General features: G+C 36.1%; 1 protein-coding gene across 1 annotated transcript in view; it reads left to right on the top strand.

The window, feature by feature from the left end:
• The first annotated feature begins 1,968 nt into the window (after positions 1 to 1,968).
• ADAM2 (ADAM metallopeptidase domain 2) overlaps positions 1,969 to 12,638 on the top strand; it is a 149,942-nt gene continuing 139,272 nt past the window's right edge. The window contains exons 1-4 of the mRNA XM_037812774.1: positions 1,969 to 2,023; positions 2,604 to 2,680; positions 3,192 to 3,247; positions 4,876 to 4,954. Of these exons, the coding sequence (XP_037668702.1) occupies positions 1,969 to 2,023; positions 2,604 to 2,680; positions 3,192 to 3,247; positions 4,876 to 4,954 (267 nt within the window). The remainder of the gene's footprint in view (positions 2,024 to 2,603; positions 2,681 to 3,191; positions 3,248 to 4,875; positions 4,955 to 12,638) is intronic.

Here is a 12,638-nt window from a genome sequence, read left to right as displayed (position 1 = left end):
AGGTTCCTCAACATAAATGATCTTTAGAAAAATGCAATTTAGAACTTCAAAGCATGTCCATTACACACCCTACAAAATGTCTAAAATTAAAAAGTATGCAATACCTATTGCTGGTGATAGTGTGGAGCAAACAGAACTTTGGTAGGGACATGAAAATTAAAATCTCTTTGGAAAACTCTTTGGCATTTCTAATAAAGTTTCTATTTAACCTATCCCATGGCCCAGCAATTCCACTTTTATATGTACCTTCATAGCAATTTCATTCACAGTATCAAAATACAGGTGACAGATCAAATACTAATCAAGAGTACAATGGATTCATAAAGTGCCATATATTCACATAATGGAATACTATTTCGAAATAAAAGGGAACAAACTGCTGATTCCATCACAATATTAATGAATCACAAAAACCTTATGCTTGGAAAAGGAAACCAGACACAAAAGATTATATGCCACAAAATTCCACTGATAACAAAATTCAAGAACAGGCAAAATTGATAAAAGGTTATAGAAGTCAGAATGTGGAAATCTAGTTACTTCTGGAGATGTTTTGAGTGATCTGAGTGTGAGGAAATTTCTGATGATGATGCAAATGTTGTATATCTTGATCTGTGTGGCCATCTATTGGCTGTATTGAGGTGCAGAAATTATTTGTGCTTACACTTAATATTTGTGCATTTTACTGAATATAAATTATAACTCAATGAAGTACTGTAAAATATATAATCAACTATAATAAAGTGCTTTGAAAGAGTGAAAAAGGAGGCCCTATACAAAAGACGTTTGCAATCATTGTATCTAACAAAAGAATCTTTTCCAGAATACATTAATAGATTCTACATATAATAAAAAGAGACAAGGCAACCCAATTGGAAAATGGACCAAGGTCTCAAACAGGCAATGACAAAAGATGCTACATAAATGGGTAATATTGTGCTAAACTTCATTGACCATCATGAAAGTGCAAATTAAAACCAAAATGCAGGACCACTGTACAGGTCCATTAAAATGGCTATTATGAAATATAGACAAAAAAAACCATGGTAGTCACAAACATGGAGGAAGTGGAATTCTCTTACACTCCTGGCAGGAGTATAAATGACTACATCTTGGAAAACTCTTTAGAAATATCTATCAAAGCATATGATCCAGATATTTAACACTTGGAATATACCCTATAGAAAACCATATATATGTTCACTAAAAGACATGTACAAAAATGTTTATAGCCAAATATTTTTTATAGCCCAAACTATAAACAGCCCACATGTTCATTAACAGTAAAGCAAGATGATAAATGGTGGGGTATTCATTCAATGTATCATATATATCAACCAGTACACCAAAACCAAAAACAATTAAAAAATAAACAAACAAAAACAACCATTGCTACTCCGAACATAAGTGGATCTCACAATCCTCATATTGAAAGAACTCAAGTATAAAAGAGCCCATGGTGACTGGGTCCCTTTAGATAACTTTCAGAAATAGACAAAACCTATCTACGGTGTTAGAAGCAATGACTGGGAGGGTGCAATCTGGGGGCTTTGTAGGTTCTATGTTATTTTTCTTGATCTGGGTGCTGATTAAGTTTGTATGTTCATTTGGATATTAATAGGGCTGTGCACATATGATATAGATATATGTATATAATACTTCAATTAAGGTTCACTTAAAAAGCGTATATGAATCTTTCTGTTTATTGGCTGTTTCCCTGACCCGTCCTTTCACTGGTTCTGCCTTTTTTTTAGCTTCAAGGCTACATGATATTAAATACAAGCCTGCTCCCGCAAGCGATCTTGTAGCCAACACTGCCTGCGCAACAGTGCCCACCACCTGCGCGCTCACCCAACCTTGGCTCTCATGGTCGCCGCATGCGCGGCCATGCGAGGTATCCTCGTGCGCCCAACTGCTTCCTAGCCAGGCAACGGCCATTATTCACGCCGGGATCCAGGAGGTCAAGCCATGTTGAGCCTCCTGCTTCTGCTCACGGGGCTCAGCAGGCTCTGGGCAAATACTGGTAAGTGGCAACACTCCTTCTCTGTCCCTGGGGGAAACGTCAGCTCTCCTCTCCCTTTACCTTGGAGTGAGGCTTGGCGTTCCTGGGAAGGTGCCTTCCTGTGGAGGCTCCAACCCAGCAAGGACGACTCAACCCCCCTCACCGCCCCCCCCCCCATTACCGACCAAAATCAACTTTCAATGGGTGGGGGCTTTCCCATTGGTCCTGGGACCATAGCAAAGATGGGAGATTCCATAGCTCAAGTGGAAGCCTAAAGATCGTAGTTTCTGATCCTTCTCTGCATTTTTGTTGATGATGAAGGCTGACACCCAACTTCTGGACTCTGTGGTTGGAGAGCCCAGAGGATCTGAACTTCCTTGTATGGAAGGACCGGGTCTGTTGCCCCAGGATTACTAGAACTTGTTCTTAAAGGCAATATGCCTAAAGCAGTATTTCTGTTTCTCTTTGTAAGTTCAGAAAGAAGTAGGGGATTGAGAGAATTTGAAAAGATAGCAAAAATGAAAGGCAGCATACAGAATTCAAATTTTGTATTTATATGAGTAATGGGTGTTGCTCTGATAAAACATTTTGCACCTTGCAGATTCTGAAAGACTACGTGTGCAAATTACAGTACCGGAGAAAATACGGTCAAAAACAACTGGGGAAATTGAATCAGAAGTAATTAACCATTAACATTTTTCATAGTTTAATATTCTGTTCCTAAGAAGTCAACCTGTCATTTTTCAACCATGCACACTTGTGAAATTTTGTATTTATGTATACTATGTGCTAGTAATTCTTTGTTCTACTAAACAAATTTCCCCTGAGTGACCAATTTAGATATACTTTGTTCAACTTAAATACAAGTTTTGTAGTGACCTCGTTCTTACAAGCTTACATAATTACTGGATGAAAGAATAATTGATTATTCAGATTCTCTTGTATGGAATAAATTTGAAAATCTACGAAAAGAAATTACAAAATTATGTTCTTCTAACCATTATGTATATTATAAAGGCCGATGTTTTAAGATAAGATTCCATTGAAATGAATCTACATTAAATTCCAAATTTTCCTTTTATATTATATAATGTGTTTTAAAATTTAGTTATCATTGATATGAAATGATGGTTTCCTTTCTAACATTCTTCTCACTCTTCTTTGCAATGTTAACCTATTCTCCCACCAGATGTCCTACAATATTCCAATTGAAGGGAAAACTTATACTGTGAACCTAATTCAAAAGTAGGTGACCTGCATTATTTTATCGTCTTTCTTTGTTCTGTTTATAATTGGTACTTGTAACTAACCAGAATGCAGTTGTTGTGCATTTGGAAATGTTTCTAGTTACTGGGTTTACATGCATCTATTATTGTATATATATATATACTCTTCAGTCCATATAATACATATCTAGAATTTGAATCCATAGTGGGCATTCCCATCTTCCTCCTCTTTTGTAGTGCCTGATTTCTATTTGACTGTCCATGTAGTTTCATGGAGGATGAATTTTGATAATTTTTTATTTTTCTGGAAACATAAACATGACTTGTTTTTGAGTTCCATTATATTTAATTGTTGATGGAATCATGAAACCTTCCATTACTATTGTTATTGGTCTGGGTGAAGCCTCTACAGCCCCTCCCTAGAGTGTCTTGGTAGTTTCAGGGTTGGCCAAAAGTTTATATATGAACAGGGTGGTAACACATGCACTTTCAGCAGACTAAGAGGCTGGGCTGTGATAGATCTAGAATGTGCAGAGCTTACAGCATTTGTCAAATATTTGGTCAGGGACAGCATCATGACAATCTCCAGTGGCCTTCAAACATTTGAAACGAGAACGCCAAAAATTGGTTTTAGCACACTGCTCAAGATTTTCTTACCGAATTTGAGAAGGGATACAGTTTAGGATATTGAGAGTAATGCTGATGCAAATGAGTACTTTGAGTAACATCCAGCAATACAGTATTGGCTTTCTTCTGAAACTCATTGGCTGTATCCCAAAGACTGGATATGATATGTTATTCTTTGTGTTCATTTCTGAATAATAATGTTTCATGTTTATTTAATTTGGTTTTAATATTACATTGATTTGTGATGATATTAAAACTTTTTGTGTATGTATAGTGAGAGTGGGGGACTCTGTTTTTTCCATCAGTTTCTACTTTTGTTAATTTGTCATCACTTTTCCTTTCCTCTAAGATTCTTGGTTTTAAGAAGTTTAAGTTTCTGATATTTTTCTCATAATCTCTTTACCTTTCTCTCATATTTCCATTTCTGTTCTTTCTTAATACCTACTGGGAGAGTCCTTGATCTTTCATATCAGTAATTCAATCTTGGTTATTCATCCCATCATGGGAATTCTTTTATCAGCAAATACATATTTTCAGAAAAGTATCTTCAAGTGACTTGACTTTGTAACTGATTTTTCCTCCTCAATATTGCCAAAAGCCTCTCTTTAGCTTTTCACATATGTTCTTTTTTAATTTCTCAGGGATCAGTTTTATTATATTTCTCAGGGAGTTCTTGACAATTTGGAAGTAATCCAGATGGCAATACTAATGCCAATGAGTGCTTCTGATATCTTTTACAATACTATAGCTATATGATATGCTAGTTATGCATATGTTTTCATTTATTTCTCTAAGGAGAAGGTGATGCTCCACTGATTTTGCTTTTCATGCTGTGAATAATAAGCTGTTTAAATCTATTTGGTCTAATTTGTCTTTACCATTTCCTTACCTTACATACCATGGAAGAATCTCTCTGCCTTTCTCTCTCTCTGTACCTATATTAAAGTAATAAAGATATTTCCAACGAAAACCTTAGAAACAAAATTTTCCATTAAATAGTGTCATCTTTTTATTTTACAGAACTTTTTTACCTAGTACTTTTAGAGTTTATGGTTATACCGACGCAGGAAGTATGAAACCTCTTGATCAACAGTATCAGGTATGGTTTTTATTGTCTGGGTTTCAGGTCTGTTATGTCAGTTTCAGTGATCATCTTATTTAGGGGTTCACATGTTGCTAGAATATGAAGAGTTGGGCGTATGTTTTGTTTTGTTTGGGTATGAATTTAGACATTTCCAACAGAAACCATTTTCTTTTAAAGATGTATTCCAAGTTAGCTCTATTACGCAGATGCTTAACCAAATCAAACATGATTGTGATGTTTCTAAGATATTTGTTTGTTGATGAATGTACATATGCTTATGTACCTGTGGCAATAGGAGTTCAGTATGTTTTAAAATATGGGTCAGAGAAGCTGAGACCCCAGTCTTGTCTGAACTATGTTCAAGGACTAAATAAGAAGTACACATGGAATTTCAAGCACATTTAGGGATAAGTTAAATTTTCATGTAATTCGGGTATTTGAAGATTTATTTGATAATATTTGTAGTTGCTGTAAAAAAATAATAGAGAAGTGAGGTTAGAATTTCAGGGATTTCTCATGACAGAAAAACTGTTTGTGCTTTCATGTTTGTTTTTGCCTTTACCCTGCCCCACCAATTGCCCTTTGTTTGTTTTAGAGTTTTTACCAATTTGCATTCTACAGTTTATGAAGTGAATCAACCAGTATTTTGAAATTAAAGCACCTTTATTGAGGCTAAGATTTTTAACAGAAGAAATAATATAGTCAGTTGCTTTAAATTTTGCCCAACACAAAGGAAAGTATATGTGAGTCTTTTATGGAGTATGTTCTGGTTTGCTAAAGCTGCCATTATGCAAAATACCACAAATGTATTGGGTTTTATAAAAGGAATTTATTAGGTTATGAATTTAAAGTTCTATGGCCATAAAAATGTCCAAACCAAGGCATCAGCAAGAGGATACTTTCACTGAAGAGAGGCCAGTGGTGTCCAGAACACCTCTGTTAGCTGGGAAGGCATGTGGTTGGCGTCTGCTGATCCTCTGCTCCTGGGTTCTGGTTTCAAAATGGCTTTCTCCAAAATCAAAGATCTCACCACAGTTGGGTGAGTCACATCTTCATGGAAACACTCAATCAATGGGTTCCATTCAATAAGATTGGATTAAAATATCATGGCTCTTCTGGGGTCCATAACAGTTTCAAACTGCCACAAGTAATATATGCAAACATAGAAATCATATACAGTGTCAGTGAGAAAGAGGGCCACAGTATCTCACAGCTGAATTTTATGTCATTCTGCCATATCTAACTTGGCTTCCTACCTGTTAGGAGGTAACCATGAGAGATGAATGCGCAGTTTAAAAGACCAAGCAAAGAATGCTTTATCAATAATTTGAATATGATAATTTGTTGAGTTTTGGCCTAAAAAATAATGGCATCATATAGAGAAATTATGTTTGACAAAATTGCCATCATATCTCCAGTCTAGTAAAAAGTAGGTAAGGTTTATTAACATTAAGTAAAAAATTAGATAAAGTATTCATTTATTTGTTTAACATACAATCCACAAATAATTATCATCCCTATAAGGCATAGTATCTTGGTAAATAGAAAGATTTATCTATAAAAGTACCAATCAGCCAGTTATGTAAAGGCAGAATTTGCCCATAGTTACTCTGATTATCTGGAGCAGGACATGTATAAGCCACTCATCATTGTCCGGACTTTACAATCTCTTCAGGACAGAAAGAGATAGTCATAATAATTAAAAAAGTAAAATGACAGGGTTATTGACATAACAATCCAAAATATGTTTGCACGTTGTGATGGTTTGAAGCTGTATGTACCCCAGAAAAACATTTTCTGAAATTTAATCCATTCCTGTATGTACGAAAGCATTATAGGTAGGATCTTTTGATGAGGTGACTTCAGTTAAGGTAAGACCCACTCCAATCAGTAATAAGTCTATTACCAGAATCCTTTATAAGAGAAAGAAATTCAGACACACAGAGAGAGCCACAAACAGAGCCGCCAGAAGCTGGGCATCAGCACAACCTGGAAAAGAAGAGAGAGACCAGGAGTTGTCACCATGTGCTTTGCCATGTGGCAAACTAAGGGCTAAGGATCATCAGCATTCAGCCCCAGAATGCCACAGTCTTCTGGGAGAAGGCATCATCTTGATGATGCCTTGATTGACTTTCTTTTAGCCTCAAAACCATAAGCTAACAAAGCCCCATTGTTTAATCTGACCCATTTCATGGTATTTACTTTGAGCAATCTAGGAAACTAAAACACACGTAAAAATGGACCTCCAAATATAGGAAGCAGAAATTGTAAGAAATGAAAGAAGAAACAGACAAATCCACAATTATAATTGAAGATATAAACCAATCAGCACATATGTTGAAGACTTGAGCTTCACTATCCACTTGATCAAATTGACATCTATAGGAGACTGCACAAAACAGCACTATAAACATTCTTTTCAAGTGCACATAGAACATTCAATAAAGAAATAATAAAGGCAGAGTGTAATAAATGATAATGATAAAATAAGAAAAAAACTGGAGAGGGAAATTGTGTAGTTAATAAGCATTTTGATTCCTCCATGGAAAATTTGCCTGTATTAATATAAAATTTATCTGTATATTGATTTCCAACTTTTTCAGTCAACCTTTTTATAAGATCAATGTAACTTTCTGGTTGTTCCAAAGAATTATAAATGTTTATCAATCTGTTAAATAAACACAGTTGGAAGGAAAGGGACAAAGTTGATAGAAAGATAGAAATATTGGCATCTTCATCTTATAAAGTAAAGATTGGAGAGTATGGCCCATAATTGGTGATGAAAATAAAGGTGTAGGCATACCGGTTTGTATATATTATGTTCCCCAGAAAAAGCCGTGTTCTTTGATGCATGTTCTAAAGAATATAGGGACACCAAATATAAGAAGAAGCCACTAATTCTAGGGCTGGAATAAAAAAGACAGTCTCCCCCCTCCAGAGCTGAGACCCAGCCCTTGTTAGAAGGGTCCTGAATAGGAGGCATAGAGTGGCATGAGGAGCCCAAATATCCAGGTGGTAGTTTTACCATCCAATTTAGTGGAACCATTATTGGGTCCCCTTTTGGAAAAATCCCCCCTTGAGGACAAAGTACTAAAAGTTGCTGGGATGGAAAGCAAACTTTCTGCAAGTTCTTGGAATAGTAGTCGGAGAAGCCACTCCCATGTCAGCACCTTAATTCCTGGAGCCTTTATGCTAGCTATGCAGGAAATAGCACCATATAGCACCATATAACGCCCTCTGATTCAAACATAATCTCGGCCATTCGGGGTATTATCTCCCAAGTGCTACAGTAAATGAATCTTCAGTAAGCCATTCTACCTTTCAGTTAGGCTAGCTGTTTCCACATGAAAGACAGTTGATTTCATCATGGGTCCATTCATTAATGCACTTTCTTTGCTGAGAGAGTTTTTTGATCAGACATTCTGCAATACTGTGCAGAGTGCCACGAGAGTGGGTAAGACATTGTTTGTGTCCATGGGTGGTGGAGCTGGCATAAGCACTGTTGATGGGGAAACTACCTTGCATCTTTCTAGGAATTTATCCATTTATTTAAAGTTAACTAATTTTTTATTTTGTAAGCTTGGTAGTAATGTTTCCACTTTTAGTTCTCATTTCACTAATTTGACTCTTCTTTCTTTTTTTTTCCTAGTCAATCTGGCTAAAGGTTTGCCAATTTTGTTGATTGTTTCAAAGAACAAGCTTTTGGTTTCATTGATTTTCTCCTTGTCTACCTTCTATTTAATTAATTTTTCTCTAATTTTGCTATTTGCTTCCTTCAGTTTGCCTTAGCTTTATTTTGTTCATTTTTCCCAGTGGAATATTGAATTGAGAGCGTCCTTCTTCCTTACTATAGGCATTTATAGCTCTAAATTTCCCTATAAGCATTGCCTTAGCTGCATCCAATGAGTTTTGCTATGCTGGCTCTCTATTTGCATTCATCTCAAAGTATTTTCTGTCTTCCCTTTTGTCTTCTTCTTTGACCCATTGAATATTTGGAGTTTGTTGCTTAGTTTTCACATATTTGTGAGTTACCCAATATTTTTCTGTTAAGGATTTCTAATTTTATTGCATTCTGATCAGAAAACATACTTTGTATTATATCTATGCTTTTAAGTTTGCTGAGGTTTGTCTTATGGCTTAGCTTATTGTCTATCAAGGAGAATGTTTTGGATGCACTTGAGGAAAATGTGTATTTTTTTGTTGCGGGGTGGAAGTGGCATGAACTATAGATATCTGTTTAGTCTGGTTGGTTTGTAATGTCATTCAAATATTCTGTTTCCTTTGAATCTTTGTATCTCAAGTTGGATCCTTTGTTTTCATCTGGTCTCATACTTGCTGCTTTTTTATTGAATTATTTAATCCAATCACATTTATTGTTATTGCTGATATAGTTGGTATTATCTCTGCCATTTTACTTTTTGTTTTCTATGTATCTCATGGCATTTTTGTTCCTCTATTTGTTGTTTATTGACTTCCCTTGCATTAAGTGAATGTATTCTAATGAAACATTTAAATTTCTTCTATTAACTTTTCATATTTAGTTACTATTTTATTGGTTTTTCTAGGGCTTAGAGGCTTAGTTTATACAATTTAATTAGATTCAGCTTCAGATTTACAATAACTTAATTAAGTGAGATATAGAAACAGTCTTCCTGTCTAGATCTTGTCACTTTTCCTGTTTTGAGATATGATTGTTATATATACTGCATCTGTAAATGTTATAAACACTATAATTATTACTTTACCATGTGTAGTCATTTCCTTAGCCTAATACAGTTTTGTTGTCTCCCACCTCCTTGTTCTTCTATTGGCAAATATAATACAAATATATTACATTTCTGTATGTTACAGGCCCAACAATACAGTCTGAAGAATTGCCTTAGGTGTTTCTTATAAGACAGGTGTTTTAATCTGCTAGGCTGTTGAAATGCAGTATACCAGAAATGGGCTGGCTTTTTAACAAAGGGAATTTATTAGTTTACAAGCTTACAGTTCTGAGGCCATGAAAAAGTCCAAGTCAAGGCATCAAGACAATATGTTCTTCTGGAAGACAGGCTGTCAGCGATTCTGGACTTCTTTGTCAGATGGCAAGATGCATAGCAGTGGGTCTCTCCCTTTTCTTCTGGGTTTCATTGCTTCCAGCTTCTGGCTTCAGGGACTTCCTCTCTATTTCTGTGGCTTTCTCTCTCAGCTTCTCTGTCTTTTTTTCTGTGTCTGAATTCCATTTACTTACAAAGGACTCCAATAAGGTATTAACACCCACCCTGAATGAGGGGGAGTCACATCTTAACTTAAGATCCTAGTCACCAAAAGATCTTAACTTACAATGGGTCCACACTCACAGGAATGGGATTGACTTTAAGAGCATGATTTTCTAGGGTACATAACAGCTTCAAACCATCATAGCAGGTCTGCTGGCAACAAAGTCTCTCAATTTTTGTTTATCTTGGAATACCTTTATTTTTCTTTCATTTTAGAAAATATCCTTTCTGGATATAAGATACTTGAACAACAGCTTATTTTTTTCTCTTGAGCACTTCGAATATGTTGTTCTACTGCCTTCTGACCTCCATTGTTTAGACTGAATAGTCAGCTGTTAATCTTGTTGGGAACCCCTTGTAATTAATGAGTTTTTCTCTTGCTTCTGTCAAGTTGTTCTCCCTGTCTTTGATATTCAATGCATATTCAAGTATATGTATTTTGTGGATCTCCTTGTGTTTATTCTACTTGGAATTCTCATGCTTTCTGGATACATAAGTTTGTATTTTTCAATAAATTCTTTAAGTTTTAAAGTTTTCAATTATCATTTCTTCAATTTTTTTTCCCTCCTTCTCTCTCCTGGTGCTTTCATTCACATATGTTGGTCCACTTAATAGGGTCTTACATTTCTGTGAAGCTCTATTCATTTTTCTTCTTTTTTTCTGTTATTCGGATTTCGTAATCTCTATTGATCTATCCTCAAGTGTGCTACGTGTGTTAATTTTTCTGCCAGTTAAACCTACGTTGAGTTCTTTTAGTAAAATTTTCATTTCAGTAATTATACTTTTCAACTCTGGAATCTGTAGGCTTTTTTTTTTTTTTTATCATTTCTGTCCCTTCATTGATGTTCTATATTTTATATAACATTGCCATCATACCTCCCTTTACTTCTGAAACCATAGCTTTCTTGAGTTCTGTGAACATGTTTGATAACTACTATCTAGAAGTCATTTTCTGTCAAATACAACATCTGATCACTCTCACACAATGTTTATGTTGCCTACATTTTTATCAGTGTATGCATGTTCATTAATTTTTGTTGGAAAGTGAGCATTTTAGATAATATATTGTAGCTACTGTGGGTCTACCTCATCCATCCCAAGGCTTCTTATTGTTATTTGCTTGTTTGTTTGTTGATTGGCTGGATTATATTTTGAAGTCTGTCCTCCCTATCTGCATGTTATGCCTCTCATGTTGCCCCTCAGGGACCCACAGTTTAGCATATGCCCACAGTCACCCTCAGATCACATGGTTTTGCCAAGGCTATCTTTGTCTTGACCACACTTAACTGTTAAACTCCACTAATTGTTTGTGGATTGCTCTGTTGTTTTCAACAATGTCTTGGGGCATGAATTGCTCTGAAGTATAATCCAATCAAATTTGCATTTCCTTGAAGGAAGTTTCCTAGGTCAGTGTTAGATATTTGTTCTGACACCCAGAAGGACCCCTCACAGCCATCTCTTTTCCCACCACCTAGCTAGCTTAAGGTTTAGCTTAGATCTTAACAGAATCCAAGAATCTCCTACCACTTGTCCCCCAACCACAATCTATACTGTTTTTGAGAGCACCTATAGGCTTGAACTACTCTGTGCTTTGTTGTAATTGAAGTCACTTCCTTTGGGAAGAGATTAGGGACTAACGGTTTTGCAGCCTGCTCCTTCCAGGCAAAATCTCTGAGCTAAGACTCTGGAGCTGGGATTGAGAACAGTGGTGGGGTTCTCTCTGAGTGACACACTCCTGCTTTAGAAGCTGAGATCTTGGTGGAAAGGGGAAAAGTAGTTTGAGATCATCTCTTGCTTCTTCTCACATGGAACCATCACCTTACTAGTCAGAGCAAGGCTCATTGGAGTCCAAGCATAATCAGCAGTGCTGCACCCAAGGCAGAATTGCTGCTCTGCAGTTGGGGTCTGGGCAGAAGGTATTCCACACCTCTTGAGTACAGTTGCCTAGAACTTAGTCTCAGCAGCAGATAGCTGGGGCAGGATGAGAAATGCTGACATCTTTATTTCTTCAGAGAGAAAGTTCTCTGGCTTGGAGCTGAAGGAAGAGGGAGCCATGTATTCTTAGCTGCACCAGTCTGGAGTGGAGTTTCCACCTTGGTGGACTAGGAAGGGGAAGGGAGGCAGTGGCTTTGGTTCAAATACCACAGGCTCTCATTTTTCTTACTGCATTTTCATATATATCCTTTAATAGATGTTTCTTCATTTTCTTTTAAGACCTTATCCAGAAGACTTAAATGGCTGTATGTTTATTTGTACTTTTGATCAGTTTTAATGGGCTGCAGGTCTGCAGAGATCCTCGCACTGTCATTCTGGAGTTTAATCCTCCATTCCTTTTATTTTTGAAAGGAAATATTTAATGGATGTACTTCTAAGTTGCCAGTTTTATTTTTTCTCTCTCAGAACTTTGTTATTTCATTGTGTCCTTGCCTCCAATTTAT

This window comes from Choloepus didactylus, chromosome 20 (assembly GCF_015220235.1).
Source record: "Choloepus didactylus isolate mChoDid1 chromosome 20, mChoDid1.pri, whole genome shotgun sequence".
Lineage (NCBI taxonomy): Eukaryota > Metazoa > Chordata > Mammalia > Pilosa > Megalonychidae > Choloepus > Choloepus didactylus.
This window is presented reverse-complemented; position numbering and strand designations above follow the sequence as displayed.